We start from the raw sequence: 24,280 nt of genomic DNA on the forward strand, positions 1-24,280 counted from the left end.
CGAACCTGCTACCTTTTGGTATAGGGATGACATTCCAACCAACCAAATCACACTTGCCAGGGCATAAAACCATATTGTTATAAATTTGCCCAAGGTCTCCCCAATTTATCAAACGATAGAGCTGAAATTTGAAAGACAATATCTGCTTTAAACTAACAACAATAACTTCTTTTAGTGCCTGCAAGTACAAACCTCTAGGATCAAATTATAGTGATTATTAAGATCCTGAACACATTAGAAGTTTTTTTGAGGAAAATAAAAATTTTTATCCGTATTTAACAATGAGCGTGCCCTTCAGTCTGGCTGGGTTAGAAGATAGACTCCCTAAAGTCAAAAACAGTGTATAAAGTGTGTCACCTGCACACCTGACAGCTAATTAAGATGATAAAAAAAAGAAATAAAGCCTTCAGAATCTTGGCTATTGAATTATCATCATAGTCAATGGGCTTGAGGGACTTGACTTCAGCAATCATCAAAGCTTGATTAAAACATGCCCTTTTGAAAGGATGGAGTCGAAGGATCAACAGGTTGGCTATTGCTACTTCAGTTTTAATGTGTTTAAGTTGCAACCCTGTATTTTAAGACCACCAGAACTGTAGTTTGGCTAGACCAGGTTAACTTTGGAAAACCACAGAGATGCTCTGTGACAATGTAACTTACTGTCATATCTTCTATGTAATAAGCAACATTTGTCCAAGGGTTTCAATGGATCAGGCATGGAGCAAGCCCTCATGTACATTATTTATTCAGTCCTTGTAAGAATCCTTTGAGGTAGGTATTATTATTATTCCTCCTTTACAGCGAAGGAAACAGAGGTTCAGAGAGATAACCCAGTATGGTTAAGGTTACCGAGCTGGAAGTGATGGGAATGGCTCAAATCCAGCTCCTTCAAGCATTCCTGGTAGTGAAGCAATCGCCATGGTTCATGTATTTTTTTCTTTTTAAGGAACCAGTTTTGCATTTTTAAAGAGATTAAAAGAAGAGTATTTTATGACATGTGAATATTATATACAATTCAAATTTTAATGGCCATAAAGTTAAAAATTTAATGGAGCCCAAACAGGCCCGCCTGTTTACATGTTGTCCACAGCGCTGCTGTGCTGCGGTGGCTGTGGAGTAGCTGAAGCGCAGCCTGTAGGGCTCAGAAGCTGAAAAGTGTGCTGACCCTGGTGTGGAGGGTGAGGTGGGCGACACAGAGCTGAGTAAATGTTGGCAGAGGAGAGAAAGGGGCAGTGTGAGGGCAGACTGGGGAATGCACAGAGAAAATGAGATGAGTTGATGGTAAATCCTGGAAGACTTTGAACATCTGACTGGTATTAGAATGGCTATGGAATTTAAAGCAGAGTAGTAAATGTATTAAACTGAACTTTGGGGCAAATAAATGGGCAATGATTGGTTTGTGGTAACCAAAGGAAGTAATACAATACTGGAGCAGGTTGATCAGGGGACTGAAGTTCCTCAAATGGAAAATAAGAGATCCTAGTCTCTACTGGTTCAGGAGAGAAAGGAGAATTAATGAATCCAAGGTTACCTTAAAGAACAAATAAAGTGACTTTGATAAGTTATTAGGTAGATATCTGGTACATAGAGATGCCACTCAACTGTACACTTAAAATTAAAATGGTAAATTTCATGTTACATATATTTTACCACAATAAAAAGTCTATACATTGAATACACACACACACACACACACACACACACACACACACTCACACTCACATCACACAGTGAAATATTAGACGCATCATGTATCTATTATCAATTAGTCCATGCTAAGGATGACATTTCCCTAAAATTCACATTTTATTCCCCTTACATCTTTTCAGGAACGTCATCATGTATTTACCTTTTTCATCTGTCTGTTGCAAAAAACACTGGGAACAGAAGCCCAGAAAACAATTCTACCATAAGAGTAAATCACATCCACTAAGATGTAATCCTTATCCATTGTATCAATTATTCTCCCCTGCCATGACACTACAGGTATGAAATAATAAGCAGTTTAGCACTAACCACAAAGGAGAGTCAGATTCGTATTTGGATAAATATGTGCCTTGAGAATTATACACAATTTCAGATACATGTGAGAAAGATCTAGTATGTTGCTACAATGGGGAGAACATAGGACTTAATAAAAAATGACCAAGCCACACTGGGTCTGACATGTGATTGATCTTGGGGAAATCTTAACTCTGAACTAAGCCCTGCATCTGTGAAATGAAGATGATACTTGAAACAAACAATTTTTTTTTTAAAATTTGTTCTTATCTGAACAAAAATACTAATTTTTTAAATAGCACTCTATTATGCTACACAATAAACATACAATATAAACACTCAAAATATTTAGAAAATAATGTAACAGTAAAAAAAAAATCACCCAAATGCTCCCAAAGCGGGTTAAGTGGCATCCTGCTTTTCTCTGTATCACAATGGCTCATAACAGGAGTTGGAAAAAGCCAATGTAGGCTAATTAGCAACCAATCAATGTATAAAAACATTTTTATTTCACTGTGTATGCAAAAAATAACACAGGTAAATATCTGTAAATTTTAAAGAAATTTAGTTGTTAAGCAACAGCAAAAACACTCAATAAGAATACTTACCAGCCCCGAAGAACTTTGAAGGAACATGGAGTGAATGAAGTCAAATCAGAAACTTCTTTGGTAAAATCTATACATTCACCTTGGAACCCTGGTTTACTGAATGCTTTGAGCTAAAAAACAAACACAACACAACAATTACACAGAAATTAACTGTTCAATATAATCACACACAAAAATGCAAATCTTGTATCCTTCTGGAGAAACCAAGATAGTAGTATAGGTAAACATCTGAAACTGCTGCCTTGCACAACAACTTCAAAACTACAACTAAAAGACAAAACAGACATCATTCAGACCACAGGAAGGCTGGCTAAGTGGAAATTATACAACTAGAAGGGAAGAGAAAAGCACACTGAGACTCAGAAGAGGTGCAGAAGTAAAGTGCAGAGGTATGGAGGCACGCATGAGCAGAGGGTGCTGGCAACTGAGTACGTGGCTAGCTTTTTCAAGCGGGAGCAAAACAAAATCTCCCGACCACTCTGAGCTCCAGTTCCGGGCAAGACTCTGGAGACCCAGACTCATAAGGGGAGAAACTGGACTGTCTGGCAGCAGGCAGAACTTGAGGGCAGCTTTCTCTCAGAGGTGCCTGCAGTGATTACCAAGTGACACTGAGACCTGTGGGCCTCTTAGGGCAGGGCTGATGGGAAGCCATTGCTGACTGATCCACCCTGAGACTCTGCCACATCCAAGCTGTGTGCAGATGCTTTTGTATATGAATTGCCTTGTTCCTTTGAAATCTAAACTTACCTAACAAATTGCAGCGGAGTCAGTGAGACCCAGAACACCCAAAAGAAGGCCCAAGGCCTCACAGCAGCTTGCACTGCTTCATATCTGGGCCTTATCTGGGCACCTCCAAAACCCAAACAAGAAGAGGAATCTGCAAATCTCTCCATAGCTCCTGCTGGGTGGCCTTAGGCAGAGGCTAAATTAGCACCTCCTTGGAGCTCCAAGAGCCAGTGTACCCAGGGGTCAGAGTGGGACCATCCAGATTACAACTCCTCAGATCCATAAGGGACACACTCAGGGGGCAGACTCAGTGAGCACCAAAAACCCACTGAAGCAAGTCTTCTCTCATAAGGATGTCTCCAGCACAGTTGTTCTCCCAGCAAAGACACAGCTGATCCTCACAGCCAACTGGCCTGGAGGTCAATTCCTCCCAGTGATACCAACAGCAATCAAGGCTTAACTACAACAAGACTGTGCACACAGCCCACAAAGGGGTGCACCAAGACTGTCCACCTCAGGTAACTGGGGAGGCTGAGCCATTGGGCCATATAGGACATCTAGCACACAAAGCCACTCTATTAACTCAGGGAAGCAGCCAAAATGAGGAGACAAAGAAACAGGTCACAAATGAAAGATGAAGGAAGGCAAACTACTGGATATAGAGTTCAAAACCATGGTTATAAGGTTTTTAAAGAATTTTCTAGAAAAGGCCGATAAATTTAGTGAGATCCTCGAGGATATGAAAAAGGACCAACTAGAAATTAAGCATACACTGACTGAAATAAAAAATAATATAGAGATCCAACAGCAGACGAGAGGATCCCAAGAATCAAGTAAAAGATTTGAAATACAAAGAAGCAAAAAATACCAAACCAGAAAAGTAAAAAGAAAAAAGAATCCAAAAATATGAAGATAGTGTAAGGAACCTCTGGGACAACTTCAAGCATATCAACATCCGAATTATGGGGATGCTAGAAGTAGAGAGAAAGATATTGACAACCTATTAGAAGAAATAATGACAGAAAACTCCCCCACCTGTGAAAGAAATAGACTTACAAGTCCAGGAAGCACAGAGAAACCCCCCCCCACCCCCACCCCCCCACAAAAAAAAGGAATCCAAAGAGGACCACACCAAAACACATCATAATTAAAATGCCAAGAGCAAAAGACAAAGAGAGAATATTAAAAGCAGCAAGAGAAAAACAGTTAATTACCTACAAGGGAGCACCCATACAATTATTAGCTGATTTCTCAACAGAAATTATGCAGGCCAGATGGGAGTGGCAAGAAATATTCAAAGTGATGAATAGCAAGAACCTACCACCAAGATTACTCTATCCAGTAAAGCTATCATTCAGAATTGAAGGTCAGATAGAGATTCACTGATAAGAAAAAGCTGAAAGAATTCATCACTACCAAACCAGTATTATATGAAATGCTGAAAGGTATTCTTTAAGAAGAGGAAGAAGAAAAAGGTAAGGATAAAAATGATGAACAACAAATACATGTCTATTAACAAGTGAATCTAAAAATCAAGTGAATAAAAAATCCGATGAACAGAATAAACTGGTCATATAATAGAATCAGGGACATAGAAATGGAGTGGACTGGCAATTCTCGGGGGAAAGGAGTGTGTGGGATGCAGGAAAAGACTGGACAAAAGTCATACATCTATGGATGAGGACAGTGGCAGGGGGGGGGGGGGAAGGGGGAGGGACACGACCTAAAGTCAGAGGGTGAGGTGGGAACTGGGTGGAGGGGACCTATGGGGGGGAAAAATAGGAACAATTGTAATAATCTGAACAATAAAAATTTATTTTTTAAAAAATGAAGCAAATCTTTAGTTTCATGGCCTTATAAAATTTCAGTGAAATATTAGACTCATGATGTATCTATTATCAATTAGTCCATGCTAAGGATAACATATCCCTCAAATTCACATTTTTCCCCCATACATGTTTTCAGGAATGTCATCATGTATTTACCTTTTTCATCTATCTCTTGCACAAAATACTGGGTACAGAAGCCCAGAAAACAATTCTGCCTATAAGAGTAAACCAGAATCCCTCCTCCACTAAGATGTGGTCCTTATCCATTGTATTAATTATTCTCCCCTGTCATGACACTACGGTATGAAATAATAAGCAGTTTAGCGCTAAACACAAAGGAGATTTGGATTAGTTTGAGGGGTGGCCGATATGCCTCTTCCCTTCCCAAGTCTTCCGGATCCACAGTTAGTAAGAGGGAGGAGAGAACGTGAGCGCACACACAGTGCCATGAGGTGCCTATGAGAGCGGAGGAGACGGTGCAGATGCTGACGGTAGGATTAGTGGAAGATTTATGGTGAAGATATCTGTGTCATGCATTTGAGGGTACAGGATTCAGTTTACTGATAAGACTGACTTAAATGTAATCTCAACTATAAGTTTATTTAGACCAGAGATATAATATTTGCAACAAAAGTGACCTTGGAATTATAATAGGTGAGACAAAATTAATAATCCCTATAACTGTTCCATAATCCACCGGAGCCTTGAAATGCCACGGCCCCCAGGGCCACCCTGCATGGACAGCCCTGCGCGGGGCTAAGAATGCATCGCAGTGAACTCTCTGCAGCATCGCCCTCTGCTGCTCGCGAGGTCATGGAGAACAAGGCTCCTTTGAGCAGCAGATGTTCGCTTCTTCCTTCTTCTCCAGGGTCCTCTTAGAGGCTGATGGTCTCGGCATTCTGAGGAATTCTTTCTTGACTATGTCATCCTGCTTTGGCCTTGCTTAGTCTTTTAAAGATCAGCCCAAACCTAGGAGGTGAGAGAACCAATTCTCCCGACCAACTGCAGCTTGTGCAACACGACTTCCTATTGTGAAACCAGGCTCCTTTGGAGCCTTACAAGTCCCTGCCCTAGGAGCTGCAATCCAGCAGGTTTCTACCATGGTCCTTTCAGCGCACACACAGGACAGCAACAAAAAAGAAGTCCAAATGAGACAGACTTCTGGAATAATTTCCTGTGTAAGAACAATTTTACATGTTCAGGGAAATTGTCCCTAAATTCCTTGATAAGAGCATGTATTTTGGACAGTGGTTTTTCAGAATAAATAAATATGTGTGTGTGTGTGTGTGTGTGTGTGTGTGTGTGTATATATATATATATATATATATATATGATGTTTTTGATTTACGAGAGAGAGAGAGAGAGAGAGAGAGAGAGAGAGAGAGAGAGAGAGAGATAGGGAGAGAAACATCAATGAGAGAAAGAGAGAAACACTAATCGGCTGCCTCCTGCACACCCCCTACTGGGGATTGAGCCCACAGACCAGCCATGTGCCCAGACAGGGAATCGAGCCAGTGGCCTCTCTTGCCTGGGATGACATCCACACTGGCCAGGGCCAGGCTGTATTTTTTAACTTAAAGGTTTATAAAACAGGAGTCTAAAAGTAAATCACATTAACTTCAAAAAATGTAATTTCCCCTATATGTAGATATTACCTCAGTTCACAATAAGAAATGAAAAAATCACATGAGAACAGAGATCATGGCTGTTTCATTCACAATTCTATTTCCAGTTTAATTATTTTCATGTTGAGCTTACAATTTATACTTCAATGTTTCATCATGAAATGTCAAGTCCTGGACAACTGACAATGCAAGGTAAACATACTTCAGATGATATGTATAGTAGCCACCTCTACTTTTTAGTCTTAGTGTTCATACTCAGAAGCATTAATTAAAATTTACACACACACACACACACACACACAGAGAGAAAAGTAACACTTCATTCCGACTATCTTACAAATGCCTCATAATAGAATAATTCTCATAATAATTTTCCGAGGACGGTCCATACAGAAACCAGCACCGCACTTATAAACTACAGTAACTAAACTTGGTGAAATTAAGTCCTGTGCACTACTGGCTGGATAACTATTTTAGTTTCCTTCCTAGAATAATGTAGAATAAATGTACAAAATAACTCAGATACTTTGCTTAGAACACAGGCAAGTGGTCAGATAAACAAAAGTTTATTTCAAACCACATCCAGCTCTCTGTGCCATCTGGACACAGCTCCACTCCAACCAGCCCCACAAATGGAACTGTATCAAAGTGGGGGGAAAAAAGGACAGTGTGCCATTGGTTTGAAAGGTGTCTTTTCTCATATACTAGAGGCCTGGTGCACGAAATTTGTGCACTCGGGGAAGTCCCTCAGCCCGGCCTGTCCAGGAGCCCTCAGGGGATGTCTGACTGGCAGTGCCTTGGCTGGCCTGATGCTTCCTGCTCAGTGACCTTGGCCCCCCACTGACCACAAGTTTCACTGTTTGGTCAATTTGCATATTACACTTTTATTATATAGGATTATCTTATTTCTTCTTTAGAATTGTCCTTTAAGGCACAAATTATTACTGCTTTATGAAGATTTGCATAAATGCTTTTTACTATATACTTTTCATTTATGGTATATATGAGTAGATATAGTAAGTCTTTAATATGATAATCTAAAAAAATCTAGAACTTACTTACTGACCAAACACAGAAGCAGCACTCAATTTATCCACATCAGAATAATTTTGAATGTATTTACCCCAATATTAAAATAATTTCCACGAGAAACATTCTATCCTGTCTAAAAAAGACTTTCTGCTGCCCTTTGGACCTCCTCCAAATACGCTGGTTGTTAAAAGTCTTGCTTGCAATCTTCTGTTGCATCACATTGCCTTGCCCTGTAGTGTTATGCACTTTTCCCATCGATTACGTGTCCTACAACAATTGTACTTCTCTGATTACTCCTAGAAGGGCTGTCTTTCCTTGGTGAAGTACTTCCTGAGTGCTTCTACCTGTGGATCCTATAAAGATGACCTAGTCATAGTACCATGAGGAAGTGTTTTTCTCCACTGCTCTTGAATCTTAATGATATTTGATTGAAACTGTTGTTCCTTTTTCCCATCAGTGATAACAGTAACCACAACTATTAAAGATCCTGCAATCACTCTGAAATTCAATGTGGCAAATTTATAAGATATAAGAAAATAAATATCCAGTCGTTTTTTCTCGGCCAGAATAAAGCATAAAATTCAACATGGGCTCAATAGTGAAAGAAATCCAAACTTCTAATTATATTTGCAATAGACTTGAAAAAGATTCTAAGAAAGCAAAGTCCTTGGTTGGGTTAGAATTTCCAGAGAATGGTGCCTTATTTCCAGAGAACTGTTACAAGATTTAATTTAGTGAAATTTCTGGTTTGGACTTGCTGGGGGGTGGGGGTGATGAAGACATTAGGAACATAATCCACATGGTTTGCTTTTTTTTTGGGGGGGGGGGAAATAAAAATAAAATTCCACCTGCTAAATACGAAGAACTCTATAATGCTCCTTTATGTATTTTGAGTTGGCAATTAGACTTGGTGACTGAGCTTCAGTCAAAAACAATCTTCTCAATACAAGAAGGTGTTGTTCTATGTTCCAAGTAAGAAATCTCATCATGACATGCTTACACATCAGCAAGAATATTTTTATTAGCATAACTCTCATGATGCATATTGATCTTTATCCACATACATTTTCTGTTTTTTCCTTCCTTAGGATGCTTGAGGTTCCTTTTCAAATCACTAGCATAAAAAAAAATTCCATCTCTGACTTGAACTCTGAGATGTAACTTCCTCCTTCTTCCACAGACAGAGAAAATGATGACTTCCTCTGAACACAGCATCTGAATAGTCTGGCTATCAGAGCTACTTGTACAGAACAAAAATTCTTTCTAACTGCTGTGTGGAACCAGAGTGTCAGCCAACCCAAAAACTAGCAAAATGTTCTGGAACGTTGGTCCAGTAGAGATAATAAGAGCTTTGATGCTGGGTAAATTAAGGAGGCTTTGCCTGCGTGTGGCCAAAAATATCCAGCTATCATCCACCGGTCGGAAACATTTACTTCACAAGGCAACACCTGAGCCACAGCCAGAAAGTGAAGTCGGCCAAGTCCACTGGGCGTTCTCTGCTGCTTCCTTTTCTCTTCAAGTTTGGACTGGAAATACGATGAAGAGAACCCTCTGAGCAATCTGCCCCAAACAAGGAAGTCACACAAGGACAGGGATGTAGGAGGAGAAACACAGACCTGAAAAGAATGTGACTTCTATCTGCACTTAAGACTCAGAAATGTGCAGTTAGGAATCATCCCCATTTAACTCTTTAACTACTTATGTTGATTCATGTGAAAAAATACTTTAAGAGTCCACAGCTGAAGCTTACAAAGATTCAAAATAAATGCTTGGCAGGAAGTGTCTCCAAATACAACAGCTCTATTATACAGGGTGGAACAAAAGTGGGTTTACAACTGTTCTTTTGGAAAAAGACATGTAATTGTTACAATAGCTTTATTAATTGTTTCTCAAACTCACAACTGTAAACCTACTTTTACCCTACCGTGTGTTTACAAAGGAAATGTTCCCAATAGGCCTGGTTAATCAGAAAATGAAACCTGAAAGCACTGTGAATGGAAACATGGATAAACTAAGCTGATTTAAAATATATATACAGTGATGTAAACATGAAAAACATACACTCAAAGAGAAGGATTCAGCATTAGGTAAAGCTACCAAACCTCAAGTAATTAAAATTAATCAATATATTAGGCTTTTCGACAGAAGATGTTCCATATTTATTGTTTAAAGTGAGACAGAAGAAGCTACCTCTCTAGCTCTCTTTCCTTCTACAGTTGTACTGCGCAAAAATGCGCATATCATGCAATGTCTTTCTTGATGTAAAATCCTGAAAATGTGGCTAAGTAGCATCAGATACTAGAAAACGCCTATTTTGTGATTGTGTGAAATGATACAAATTCTAAATCTCAATTTGCTCATCAATAAATGAGATTAATCCTGACCTCATAGAGTTATCAGAAGCACCAATGAGCACAATTTCTGTTCCACCTTTTCACCCAGCCCCACAGCTCCCTCTGACAGCTGCCAGTCTGTCCTCTATCTATGAGTCTGTTTCTATTTTGTTAGTGTATTTTGTTCATTAGATTCCACATATGAGTGAAGTCATATGGCACTTGTCTTTCTCTGACTGGCTTAAGTCAGTAAAGGGATTAAGCAAAAACCACAAAAAACTCACAGACACAGATAACACTATGCGATTACCAGAGGCAAAAGCGTAAGGGGGAAGGTAGAGGGGGTAAAGGGGAGATATCTCGGTGATGGAAGGGAACTTGACTTGGGGTGGTGAACACACAATACAATATACAGATGATGTATTATAGGAATGTATACCTGAAATCTATATAATTTTATTAACAAATACCACCCCAATACATTCAATAAAAAAGTAAAAAAAAAAAAAAAAAAAAAAAAAAAAGGGCGGGGGGGAGGGGGGGAACAATTTCTAGCCCTCAATGGATAATAAACAAAACTTAGGCTCCAGAGTACTGCCCAGTCCTTCAAACCACTACCACTAGAAACAAAGAAGAAAGGCTGCAATTTTAATAGTGCTTTTAAGAGTTATCTGATTTAGGTATTAGGAATACATTTACATAAATAAGCATGTCAAGACAGCTAGCTATTTCTCTGCGTGCTGAATAAGGATAAAGCCCTCAAGAACGGATGGGTGATAGGGAAGAAGGAGGGGCAGAGGTTCAAAATGAGCTCAAAGGGGTGAGAGCTGAGTCCCTATCAGAAGAAAACAGGAGCTGGGACACATCCAGGCCAGAACCACCGGCAACAACGACGGGCTCTTCTGCTGCAGGGACCAAGCACAGCGCAGCCGCCCTGACACAGCCACACACACGTTATCTGAAGGAAAGAAGGATTTGAGAGAAAGGGCATAGATGCTTTTAGTAAGCAATTTAACAATCCCCAGGTAAGGCTATTTTTAAACATACCAAATGTGGAGGCTCATTTATCCCAAGTGGTTCCTGAAAAACATTAAAACAATTGTAAAAATATAATCTTAGTGGTCTTATCAAAAGGTTTGAAAATATCCTTGGCGGGGAGAAAGGTCTAGCCAATTTACTAGATTTCTTGAATTGGCCAGGACCCTCAAATAACTAACTGGATTTTCTTACAGTAATTTTGTATTTATTACTAATTCACTTTGAGTAATATTGTAGCTGCAAGAAAAATGTGCTCCAATACCCATTAAAACAAAAGCAGCTAACCTTCCCACCATTCCCTCTCCCAAATTCTCTCATGGACACCAGGCCGCCCTGTCGTGTTTGTTATTACCCAGGCTTTTTGTGGCATGCCCTTTCTGCCCTGCGTCCCTTAAGATTTCACTCAGTGCATTCCCTTCCGGGGTACGGGCCCCAAGTTCTCAGGTCCTGCGTGCTTCCTTTCCCCTGCTCCCCTCCCACCTCCTACACACTCCACTTTCTCACTAATCATTCCATAATGAATTGTCTGAATTGTCTGTACGTCTATCTCCTCAGAGACGGAGACCCACCAGGACAGTCTTATCCATCTATGTCCAGTTGATCAGTACAGTGTCTGGCATAGCAGAGGCCCTAAATAGATGCTGCTCAGTGAATAAACTGATCTAATTACAGAACCACTTCATCCATGTGCTAATATCTCTATGGAGCCCACAGAAACTCTTATGCTCTCTCATTTTCTCTTCACATACATGTAACATAGATCAAGAATTTCACTTTGAAAAAGCTTGTTCCACACGTTCAGTTGTATGCCATCCCATGCCCCTGGCATTAGCTGTGTCCACACTTTTAACTCACCAGTTGGACAGGTCGTATTGACATGATTATATTATTTGATCCTCCCCAGTCAAAGAAGCATTTGTATTTCCCTTTCTCTAAAATGTACTGTTCTCCACAGAAAAACTTCTGCTGGTAGGCAACCCACCTAGTAGGGGGAAAAGGGAAAAGAACAGAGGGGATGCAGAATTGAGTGACCAACAATTTTAAATGGCAGAGAACACCGAAAGGTTCTCAAGGGGGGAGACAACTTACACTCCACTTTTAACGTGAATGGATCTTGTTTCAGTGCCAAAGCCCATTTCTTCTAAGTCAGAAATTTCCTGATTTTTAATGTCAATAGACTTCCCACTTTCCAGGTCAGATTCAAACAGTGTGATGGAAGACTCTATAAAATTCTAAAAGAAGGAAGAGAAAAGCTTAGAACATGCATGCATTCTGTTTTATGGCTTACACAATTTTCACATACTTGTGGGATAATTTTCACAAACAGCTCCAGGAAGAATTTTAAATGGTATTGGAAACAATTCTAATAGTCACTATACCTAAATAGTTTTAAAAACTAAGCCTCAATTTTTACTTTAATCAGAAAAACATACCATTTTTATATAAGTTGAAATTCATAAACAGTTGGTAAATTGCTAGGACTTACCCGCTACCATATGCAACACTATCTGTAAAGGAAACTAAAGTCTCACTTATGTCTAAAGCTTTTGCTGAATGAAACAAAACGGGCAGCGAGGGGCAGGATTTGATGTGCTTAAATGAAATGGAAAAAATAAAATGCTAGACAAAAGAAAAAAATATTAAAAAATTAAACTGAAAGAAAATTGTAAAAAGTTTTAATCAGACATGTTTGAAACAAAATTATCAGGAAGACTCTAAGACCCAAATTGATAAGTCAGCGAATAAGACATTTCACAAAAAATTAAAAACAAATAAGCAAATGTCTAATTTCACTAATAAAAAAATTCAAAATAAAACAATTGACACAATTTTCACTTTTTAAATTAAGATAAGAAGCATCTTAGCCAAAACTGGTTTGACTCAGTGGTAGAGCGTTGGTCTGTGGACTGAAAGGTCCCAGGTTCGATTCCGGTCAGGGGCATGTATGTTGGTTGCGGGCACATCCCCAGTAGGGGGTGTGCAAGAGGCAGCTGGTTGATGTTTCTCTCTCATTGAAGTTTCTAGCTCTCTATCGTTCTCCCTTCCTCTCTGTAAAAAAATCAATAAAATAAAAAAAAGAAAAAAAAAGAGATAAGAAGGATCTTAAAACCCAGTTTTGTCAGGGAACACTCCTAGTGGAAACATACATTGGACAGCTATTTTAGAAAATAATATAGAACATATTTAAAAGATTGATATTGTTCATACTCTTTGAGCCTGAAATTAATCCTCCCCCCCCCCCCCTTTTATGTTGAGCTTCTTAAAGAAACTAAATGGTAGGCAATTTATATGCAAAGATGCATTGTTTGTAATAGCGAAGGGCTGCAGACAATGTAAATGTCCAAAAGATGCATCAAGATAAACTTTTATGCATCTACCACTTGTTGGAATAAATATAATTATGAAGAGTTTTTAACAAGCTAACAGTGAAATATATTCTACACTTATTATTGGCCAGGAGTTTGATATGCATTATTTTCAAAAGAGCAATCACATGAGATTATATTACTTTCATCCCCATTGTACAACTAAGAAACAGAGTGATACATAATTATACTGAGTAATATATAAATACTAGAGGCCTGGTGCATGAAATTTGTGCACAGACAGGGTCCCTAGGCTTGGCCAGTGATCAGGGCCGATCAGGGCGGCCAGGGCCTTCTTTCATTCTGTGCCACCTCTGGTGGACAGCGCACATCATAGCAAATGATAGAACTCTCAGTCTCCTGGTTAAACTCTGAGGGGATATTTGCATATTAGCCTTTTATGTATATAGAAGATATATTAATACATTATATCAATATTACACACACAGAGGAAATTAAGGCTTTAATAGCCTGTAAGTGACTTGCCTTAAAGTCCCCTGAATAAGCCTCCCAACTGAAGGATAGAGTGTATAGCCAGGGTGCCACCTCAACAAACCTGGCTGTGCTGACAACATACACTTCCAGCATGAACATGACTTTGTCTCTTGCAATCTGAAAATGCGTAACTAGCTCGAGGCAGTTGGGAACCAGTATCAATAGCCACCTACCAAGTCAGGCCCAAACAAAATGGGAAGGTCTTTTATCAGCTCTCAATTTTATGGACCTCTCCTTTCCCTTCTTTCCTCCCTCCCTTCCTCCTTCCCATCCTCTCTCTCTCTCTGGTCACTCTGGAATGCTCCAACTCTGCTTCTATTACCTACTCTCTACTTGGGATTGGGATTCGGGAATGGGGGTGTAGGGATAAACTGAAATATACCATGTTATTCATTATATTATGTTGGAGTCAAATGGGACAAAGACAAAAAATAGAGATACGTGCCTGCTTAATGTGTTTGTGACCTTTCATGAAAATAACTTGTGTTATGATGTGATGTGCTCTACTTGAGCAATGACTTGCACAAATCAATTGTGTGGGTTGTGGGGGAGTGACCACAGTGAAGAGGGTGAGCTGGGAACAGGCTCGAGGGACAGGCCACTTGACCACAATGCAGCCCAGAGCCGAATAGAGAAGAAATCTGCTGTCACAGGTCCACAGCCAGGTGCAAGTGCTGGCAGTGTATGCATTCACAAATAAATTTACTCCCTATCCAGCCAGCCTGGCTCAGTGCTTGAGCTTCAACCTATGAACCAAGAGGTCAGGGTTTGATTCCCGGTCAGGGCACATGCCTGGGTTGTGGGCTCAATCCCCAGTGTGGGGCGTACAGGAGACAGCTGATCAATGATTCTCACCATTGATGTTTCTCTCCCCCTCTCCCTTCTTCTCTGAAATCAATAAAAATATACTTAAAAAACTTTACTCCCATGGCTTGAGTGTGTGTCCTTCCTGCTCTGTCTACCATTCCTAGAGACCTGGCCAAGGGCCATGGGAGTCTCCCAAGTGGCATTGTTCTCCTCTCTCCATCTTTGGCTTTTGATACCTATAGCTCTTGTCTTCCGTCTTCTTAAAAAAGTTTTATTTTATTTTATTGATTTTTTACAGAGAGGAAGAGAGAGGGATAGAGAGTCAGAAACATCGATGAGAGAGAAACATCGATCAGATGCCTCCTGCACACTCCCCATTGGGTATGTGCCAGCAACCAAGGAACATGCCCTTGACTGGAATCGTACCTGGGATCCCTGAGTCTGCATGCCGACGCTCTATCCACTGAGCCAAACCCACTGAGCCAAACCTGTCAGGGCTGATTCCACATTATTGAGCACCTGCTTTGACAGCTCTATTGTGCCAGGTGCTGGAGATACAGTGGCAGAGACTCAGCCCTGCCCTCACAGAGCAGGCAGTCTGGCAGGGAAACGTGCTCACAGCAGTGTTTGATGTTGTTTGACGGTGACTGGCTTGAGCCCAGAGTACGGAGGGTACTCAGGAAAAGGTCAGTTACTCCTATTGGAAGAGAGAGGAAGTTAAGAGGACAGCTCAGCTGAAAGTTCAAGTTCAGGAGTTACCAAGTGAAGAAATTCAGGTCAGGGTGAAGGGGAAAGGTAGGTGCTGTTTCAGTAAGAGAGTAACATATATAAAGGCAGGATGTAAGCCAGTGGTTCTCAGTTTGGGGTGATTCTACCTTCTAGGGGCCATTAGCAGTGTCTGGAGAAATTTTGTATTGTTGTGATGGGGGGCGGGCATACTACTGACATTTAGTGGGTAAAAGCCAGGGATATTGTCGAACACCTACAATTCAAAGGGCCCCTCTCACCTCACCTTGATAACAAAGAAGGAATCATATGACCTAAAATGTTAATAGGGCTGAGGTCGAGAAATTGCCATATTAAGTAATAGGAGGGGAGGGGGAGGAGGGGGAGAGGGGAAATGCAGTTAAGTCGGGGTATTAGGGAGAACTTTGGGAAGATGAGTCCAGAGGCAGATAATGCAGGGCCTCATATACCATGTTGGAGATTCACATTTTTTTCCCTGATAATGAGCCACTGATGGATTTTAGACGTAGTGAGTATGATTGGATCAGTGGTTTAGAAAGTTCTCTTTGGTGGCTGTATTAAGAAATGGCACAGTGAGGAAGCCTGGGGAAAAGAGGACCGGGACCTTGCGGGACTCCGGTGAAAGTAATGAGGCTGTAGAGAAGAGGAGGTGAATGACAGAGTTCTGTAGGAAACAAGAGCAGCTCACGTGCTGCTCATTTCTCTGACCAGCTCTGCAGACTCATATGCTCAAAGGGAAATGTTTTCTTATGATTGAGGCATTCCCACTGCAGTCTCTTTCCACAACAATCTGTACCCATATGAACTCTAAACTCTGGCACAGCGAGAGGCCTCTTTGAAGGAACTGATAACGAAGCGGAGGCTTTGCGCGGACTGAGTGCAGAGGTTGTGGGCTCTGGCCCTTCTGGCCTGTGTGTTGGGGCCGCAGCAGCTCTGCTGCTCCCCTCCCCTGGTCAGACAGGAGGAGCCAGAACGGGAAAGCAGCACAGGGAACAAAGGAGCTTTTTCCCCCATAAAACATCCTTGTTCACGAGAGTTAGAAACCAGTTCTACCTGACAGAAACATAGGGCAACCCATTTAGCCCACAATATACAGTGACCAGCAGTTTTTGCTACTTAGCCGCTCCTTACCTGAGACTAAAAGACAAGCAAGACAAAACAAGATAGAGTTTTCAATTTTTGTTTAAAGGTCATTTGACCACACTCTTTGAGTAAATTGTGGGTTATGATTTGATGCATCTTCCTCCTTGTATCAAAATTTTCTTTTCCCTCCTTATTTCAAAAAGAATTGAATGGAAGCATTGCCAATCTTAGAAATGTTTAGAAATGAATGTGATGGTATCTTCCAAAGATGACTGTCATTAAAATAAGCTAACAAAAAAACAAAACTTTGTCTCACTAATTAAAATCTACCAATAGTAGAAAACATGAAAATATATGAATACTGTAACTGTAAGGGGTAGGGCAAAAGTAGGTTTACAGTTGTAGCCACTTTTGAGTGCAATGATTATTTTGAATTATTATTTACTTAATGCATTTTAAAGTAGATATAACTGTAAACCTACTTTTGCCCCACCCTGTAGAGCCAAATAATTTATATATATATAAAAGCCTAGGTGACCGTCGCAACTGAAACAACTGAACAAATGACAAAACAAGCTGCACGGGGCAACCAGGCCAGCAGGAGGGCTATTGAGGGACGACCAAATGACTGAACAGAGGTCTGCGTGGGGCAACCAGGCCAGCAAGGGGGGCAGTGAGAGACGACCAAATGACTGAACAGCAGGCTATGTGGGGCAATCAGGCCAGCGGGGGGGGGCAGTTTGGGGGCAACCAGGCTGGCTTGGGGGGGGGCAGTTGGGGGCGACCGGGCCAGTGGAGGGGCAGTTATGGGTGACCAGGCCAGCAGGGGGGGCAATTAGGGATGATCAGGCAGGCAAGCAGGTGAGCAGTTAGGGGCCAGTGCTCCTGGATTGTGAGAGGGATGTCCCAGATTGGAGAGGGTATAGGCTAGGCTGAGGGGATCCCCACGCGCCCCCCCCCCCCCCGAATTTCATGTACCGGGACTCTAGTTATGAAATATTTGATATAGGGAGTCTATGATAATCAACATTGGAAAAACTGGAATGTTAATTAGTGCTGCATATAAAATTTGTGGAATTTACAAAAATGACAGTTTTTATGTATATAAATAAAAGTACCCTTTCAAGAAAATTTTCTATTCTCTTTAAATTACATTTTTTTAAAGTTAAAAGACTAGTTATTTAGTTATAGTTAAAGAAGTTTTCATAATCCTCATTATAATATTCTAACATTTGTCAAGGACCTTACTTTTGTGCTTATACTTAATCTTCACAAAGGCATACAGACATCCTCTCAATCTTACAGATTCAGAAACTAAGGATCTGTGAGGTCCTGTGCCCGAGTGTAAAGCTGTGAGTTGAGGGCAGGTCTGCCTACTCTGGAGCCTATGTCATATAATTCATTTTCCTCTTTTATAAAATGGTTAGATTATAACAGCACTTGTCAATGGAAAACTGGATCTCATTCAACCTAAGGTTTATTGGCACTTCATTTGTAGTTGTAAATATATGTCACATTGCAGACAATATACATACATATAATAATTATTTACATGAACTTTCAGACAGTGTACTTACAATTTAAACTTATGTTCACAAAATATTTTCAGATGAAATATATGAACAAATCTGTACATATTTAGAAAATTTAGAATTTAAATATGTGTACATTATAAAAATGTTTTTAGAAAATTGCTTATCAAGTTATACTTTAAAAATTTTACATTCGTGGAGAAACCAGGAGGATCCAAGATGGCTGCTCGGGTAGACACCTAGCCGCAGCAGCACACAACAATTTCAATGGAATACAACTAAAATGTAGAGTGGACATTGCCCAGAGCCACAGGTAGTCGACTGACTGAAAACTCTACAATAGGAAGGAGGGAGAAAACCAGAAGGAAAATCAGAGGAGCTGAAAAAAAGCCTAAGGTACGGAGACATGCTGCGCGCTCGCACGCACATGTGTGCGGAGAGGTCGCAGCCAGAGAGGAGGAGAGGGCTGGGTGCTGCCTGGCGTTCCCTAGCAGGAAGGAAATAGAACCCCCAGCCTGGGCTGAACCCCCGAACCGGCAGCGCTGAGCCCCAAGTTGTGGGCCAGACCCTGGGGACCCAGGCTCCGGCAGGGGGAGACGGGGCTGTGAGACGAAATCCCGGGGGCCGGCGAAAGGCGGGGCCCCCGGAGTCGCGCGCACATGGCGCGCAGAGGACTGAATGTTGACTCTGATGCTGGATTACCCTAGCCGGAAGAAACAAAGCCTCCAGCGGCTGCGCTGAGCCTTAGTCCAGACTGCCCCGAACTCCAGGTCTGGGCCAGTCCCTGGGGACCCAGGCTCGGGCAGGGGGAGACGGGGCTGTGAGGTGGAGTCCTGGGAGCGCGGCGAAAGGCCGAGCCCCCAGAGTCGCGCACACTGCGCGCAGAGGACAGTCTGTTGACTGATCCTGGACTCCCCTAGTGGGAGGGAGAAAGAAAGCTCCAGACTGGAGGAACGCGACGAGGAGCAGGAGCCCCTGCCAGACACTGACAAGCCGGGCCCCTGAGCCTTTGACTGCTGAGCGCGGGCAACGGAGCCAAGGATGGGGGCTGCTTCCTGGGCGGCGCCGACCCCGGTAACAGGCTGAAGCAGCGCAGGAGCCTGCGGAGAACAAAGGGGTGCCACAGGCCAACCTGCTGAGCTCCCAGGACAAGGAGGAAGAAACCAAAGAAGTTCTCAATGTGAAGAAATCAAGTGAGAGCAAAAAATAGTAAAATTACTTAAGAAAGAATACAAAGAAGATCTTGAAAAATCAAAGACTAAGTCAGAACTCAACGCACCAGCCAACATTGCAACATAAATGCGTTGTTTTTTTCTAAAAAAAAGAAGAAAAAAAAGAGAAAAAAGGGACAGAATGTTGGAACAGCGGCGACCAGGCCTAGAGTGGCCAGGCACAAGGCAGTGGCAGCTGGGCCCGGAGCAGCAGTGGCCAGGCCCTAGAGCAGCAGCAGCCAGAACAAGAGCATCAACGGCCAGCACTGGAGCAGCCAGACCTGGGGCAGTGGCAGCCAGGCCTGAGGCAGAGGCGGCCAAGCCCAGGGTGGCCAGTCCAGGAACACCCAGACACGGAGTGGCCAGGCCCGGAGAAGCCGGGCCCAGAGCAGCCGGGTTGGGAGCAGCCAGGCCCGGAACAGCAGTAGCCAAGCATGGAGCATCCAGGCTGGGAGCGGTCAGGCCTGGAGCAGCGGCTGCCAGGCTGGGAGCGGCCAGGCCCGGAGCAGCTGGGTCTGGTGAGGGCAGGCCCGGAGCAGCAGCTGCCAGGCTGGGAGCAGCCAGGCCCGGAGCAGCCGGGTCTGGTGTGGCCAGGCCCGGAGCAGCGGCTGCCAGGCTGGGAGCGGCCAGGCCCAGAGCAACAACTGCCAGGCTGGGAGCGGCCAGGCCCGGAGCAGCCGGGTCTGGTGCGTCCAGGCCCGGAGCAGCGGCTGCCAGGCTGGGAGCGGCCAGGCCCAGAGCAACAGCTGCCAGGCTTGGAGCGGCCAGGCCCGGAGCAGCCGGGTCTGGTGTGGCCAGGCCCGGAGCAGCGGCTGCCAGGCTGGGAGCGGCCAGGCCCGAAGCATCCGGGTCTGGTGCGGCCAGGCCCGGAGCAGCGGCTGCCAGGCTGGGAGCGGCCAGGCCCAGAGCAACAGCTGCCAGGCTGGGAGCGGCCAGGCCCGGAGCAGCCGGGTCTGGTGCGGCCAGGCCCGGAGCAGCGGCTGCCAGGCTGGGAGCGGCCAGGCCCAGAGCAACAGCTGCCAGGCTGGGAGCGGCCAGGCCCGGAGCAGCCGGGTCTGGTGCGGCCAGGCCCGGAGCAGCGGCTGCCAGGCTGGGAGCAGCCAGGCCCGGAGCAGCCGGGTCTGGTGCGGCCAGGCCCGAGCAACGGCTGCCAGGCTGGGAGCGGCCAGGCCCGGAGCAGCAGCTGCCAGGCTGGGAGCGGCCAGGCCCGGAGCAGCCGGGTCTGGTGCGGCCAGGCCAGGAGCAGCGGCTGCCAGGCTGGGAGCGGCCAGGCCCGGAGCAGCAGCTGCCAGGCTGGGAGCGGCCAGGCCCGGAGCAGCCGGGTCTGGTGCGGCCAGGCCCGGAGCAACAGCTGCCAGGCTGGGAGCGGCCAGGCCCGGAGCAGCCGGGTCTGGTGCGGCCAGGCCCGGAGCAGTGGCTGCCAGGCTGGGAGTGGCCAGGCCTGGAGAAGCGGCTGCCAGGCTGGGAGTGGCCAGGCCCGGAGCAGCCGGGTCGGGTGCGGCCAGGCCAGGAGCAGCAGCTGCCAGGCTGGGAGCGGCCAGGCCCGGAGCAGCCGGGTCTGGTGCGGCCAGGCCAGGAGCAGCGGCTGCCAGGCTGGGAGTGGCCAGGCCTGGAGCAGCCGGGTCGGGTGCGGCCAGGCCAGGAGCAGCAGCTGCCAGGCTGGAAGCGGCCAGGCCCAGAACAGCCGGGTCTGGTGCGGCCAGGCCCGGAGCAACAGCTGCCAGGCTGGGAGCGGCCAGGCCCGGAGCAGCCGGGTCTGGTGCGGCCAGGCCCGGAGCAGTGGCTGCCAGGCTGGGAGTGGCCAGGCCTGGAGAAGCGGCTGCCAGGCTGGGAGCGGCCAGGCCCGGAGCAGCCGGGTCGGGTGCGGCCAGGCCAGGAGCAGCAGCTGCCAGGCTGGGAGCGGCCAGGCCCGGAGCAGCCGGGTCTGGTGCGGCCAGGCCAGGAGTAGCGGCTGCCAGGCTGGGAGCGGCCAGGCCCGGAGCAGCCGGGTCTGGTGTGGCCAGGCCCGGAGCAGCGGCTGCCAGGCTGGGAGCGGCCAGGCCCGGAACGGCCGGGACCGGAGCAACCGGGTCGAGAGCAGCCGGGTCGGGTGCGGCCAGGCCTGTAGCAGCAACAGCCAAGTCCAGAGCAACTAGGTCGGGAGCGGCAGTGACCAGACCCGGAGCAGCTGGTTGTGGAACGAACCAGAGCAACAGAGGCCAGGCCCGGAGCAGCCAGGCCCGGAACAGCTCGCTCCTCGCCTGCCCCCGCCCCAAGGCTGCCTCTCAGACATGGCTGGAAACTTTTGCGGGAACTTTAGGGTCTGCTGAATCAAATGATGAAGGCTTAGATCTGGATGTGTTGAGTTAGTATAGCGCTGGGGTGTTGATCTGTGAGTGCCTTGGGTGGGGCCTGGATGAGGCTGGTTGACCTATTTGGAAATGTCTTTTGTGTGAAGTGTATCATTGGGCATGAGGAGGTATTATTGATATGAGAAAATGCTAAGTAATAGATTTACTATCTGAAAAGGGATTTACTATCGGGGAAAGGGAGGGAGGAAGAGACTGAACATAAACTGTGCACCTATGGATGAGGACAATGGGGGATGGGGAGGCGGCAGAGGGTGGGGTGGGAACCTGGTGGAGGGGGAAGAAATGAGGAACTTTTGTAATAATATGAACAATAAAGATTGATTTAAAAAAAAAAATTTTTACATTCGTTAGACATAGTATGTAACGGGAGAGTTCACTTTATTGAGGTATGTAAAGAGTTGTGCATATTTCTTTTTATTTGTCATGTATTTATGTTTTAATCATCATCTAAGGATATTTTTCCATTGACTTTTAGAGAAAGTAGAAGGGAGGGGAGAGACAGAGAGAGAAACATCAATGTGAGAGAGGCATACTGATTGGTTGCCTCCTGTACATGCCTGGACCAGGGCAGGGATTGAGCCTGCAACCTAGGTATGTACGCTTGCCTGGAATCAAACCATTACCTTCAGTCTGAGGGCTTACACTCTAACCACTGATCCAAACCCACCAGTGCAAGCTGTGCATATTTAATAAATTTGGGGATAAATTACACCTGTGAAACCATCACCACCATCAGAGCCATAGACACATTAATCACCTCCCAAAACTTTCTTCCGCACCCTTTATTATTACTTTTTTATGTGTGGAAAAAAAAAATGTGAAAATTTCAAGTATATAATACAAAATTTAGCTATAGGATTTAGAAGCCGGTTTGGCTCAGTGGATAGAGTGCCGGCCTGCGGACTGAAAGGTCCCAGGTTCGATTCCCATCAAGGGCATGTACCTTGGTTTGCTGAGGACACATTCCCAGTGGGGGGTGTGCAAGAGGCAGCTGATTGATGTTTCTGTCTCATCGATGTTTCTAGCTTTCTATCCCCCCCTCTCCCTCTCTATAAAAAAACAAAACTCAATTAGATATAGGATTTAAAGCTTTTGTCACAGACCTACATAAGTAGGAGACTCTCAGATGTCTCTAACCTTAGAGAGAGTGAAATGCTACATTTTAAGATCTAAGTTGAGATAATATAAAATAAACAAGAGGACAGAAAAACTGCATAATACAGTTCAGTTTTCTAATGTCTTGGCTCCAGTAAGCAGAACACTCTGGATTCTACTGAGGTCAAACCCTGGGTGAGTTCCTTAGGGATAACGTGATCTGTGTCCCAGCGTGCTTTGGAGAGTACAACCAGAAATGTGTTCCTGATTCCAAATGAGTCAGGCAGATGTGTTGACTTGCAGTTGAATACTTTTTTTTAAAGGACAAGACCAGAAGGAATATAGCAGTATTTAGACTTCAGGGATTAAGGAAGGAATTTTTTATTTTTTGGCTTTCTCAACAAAACTGTCTTAATAGACTTGTTTTTCACTAGCTTTTGTTATTTGCTTTTGTTACGATTTTCAGACTTTGGGGCTCTTTTCGAATCTCTGGAGCCCACTGGAATGCAGCAGAGGTCTTTCTCCTAAAGTAATGAATATGCTCAATCTCCACTGGTGTCCCATGTCACACCGTCCATGGGGCTTGTAGCGCAAAAGCTCTCGGGCCCAGTCATTTGAGGGATTTTATGGAAATTAAAAATAATCAAATTACTGATCCTAAAGGTTATGTTTGGTCCTGTGGCAGCTGGTCATTTGTCTTTTCTAGCAGCAGGAGTGCTGTACCTGAGAGACTATTAAACTATCCAGATTTTTCAATGGGTGTAAGTGCTTTGAAAAAATAAAGTGGAATACAGAGTTGAGGTCATTCCATCATTACTCATTCTTCTCGAGCTGTAAAGCTCCACTTAAAGCAGTGTGACTTCGCAGTTACTTAACGGTGCCTAACAAAGTGGTGACGGTGACCTTGGAACCTCGTGGGCTTACTCGGGACTCATCACTCCGAGTGCCTGTTGCAGTCACCTCCAAAGCAAGACAGTTAAAATATTTTTCTTTGGGAGGAGGGGTTCTTTAAATATTTCATGCCATGCTTTGCACACATGACCCTGGAGGTTGAGCTCCAAGTGATTGGAGTTGGCTTAGAGTTAGAACTATGGTGCCGGAAGGGGCACCATATTGATGGCAGCTAGTCAACTAGATCAGATATTGTATATTTGGTAGATTTCAGGAAAAATGCAGGGAAGGTCAAAACTAGGAGGGTGGTTCAGAAGAGTACTTTTAAACCCTAACCAGTTTGGCTCAGTGGATAGAGCGTTGGCCTACGGACTGAATGGCCGCAGGTTCAATCCCTCTCTGTAAAAAAAAAAAAAAAAAAATCAATAAAATATATTTTAAAAATGTGGAATCATTAGGTGAAAAGTAAATACAAGTATTCTGAAATAATCATGGCAGTAAGAAAAACAG

General features: G+C 44.2%; 1 protein-coding gene across 1 annotated transcript in view; it reads right to left on the minus strand.

Annotated features, from left to right (window-relative positions):
- CRYBG3 (crystallin beta-gamma domain containing 3) overlaps nucleotides 1-24,280 on the minus strand; it is a 130,876-nt gene that overhangs the window by 36,978 nt on the left and 69,618 nt on the right. Inside the window, exons 13-16 of the mRNA XM_084875401.1 lie at nucleotides 12,282-12,424; nucleotides 12,048-12,174; nucleotides 11,202-11,234; nucleotides 2,610-2,719 (exon numbers count right to left, since the gene is read on the minus strand). Coding sequence (XP_084731527.1) covers nucleotides 2,610-2,719; nucleotides 11,202-11,234; nucleotides 12,048-12,174; nucleotides 12,282-12,424 — 413 coding nt within the window. The remainder of the gene's footprint in view (nucleotides 1-2,609; nucleotides 2,720-11,201; nucleotides 11,235-12,047; nucleotides 12,175-12,281; nucleotides 12,425-24,280) is intronic.

Source organism: Pipistrellus hanaki (assembly GCF_964339955.1).
Source record: "Pipistrellus hanaki genome assembly, chromosome: 2".
NCBI lineage: Eukaryota > Metazoa > Chordata > Mammalia > Chiroptera > Vespertilionidae > Pipistrellus > Pipistrellus hanaki.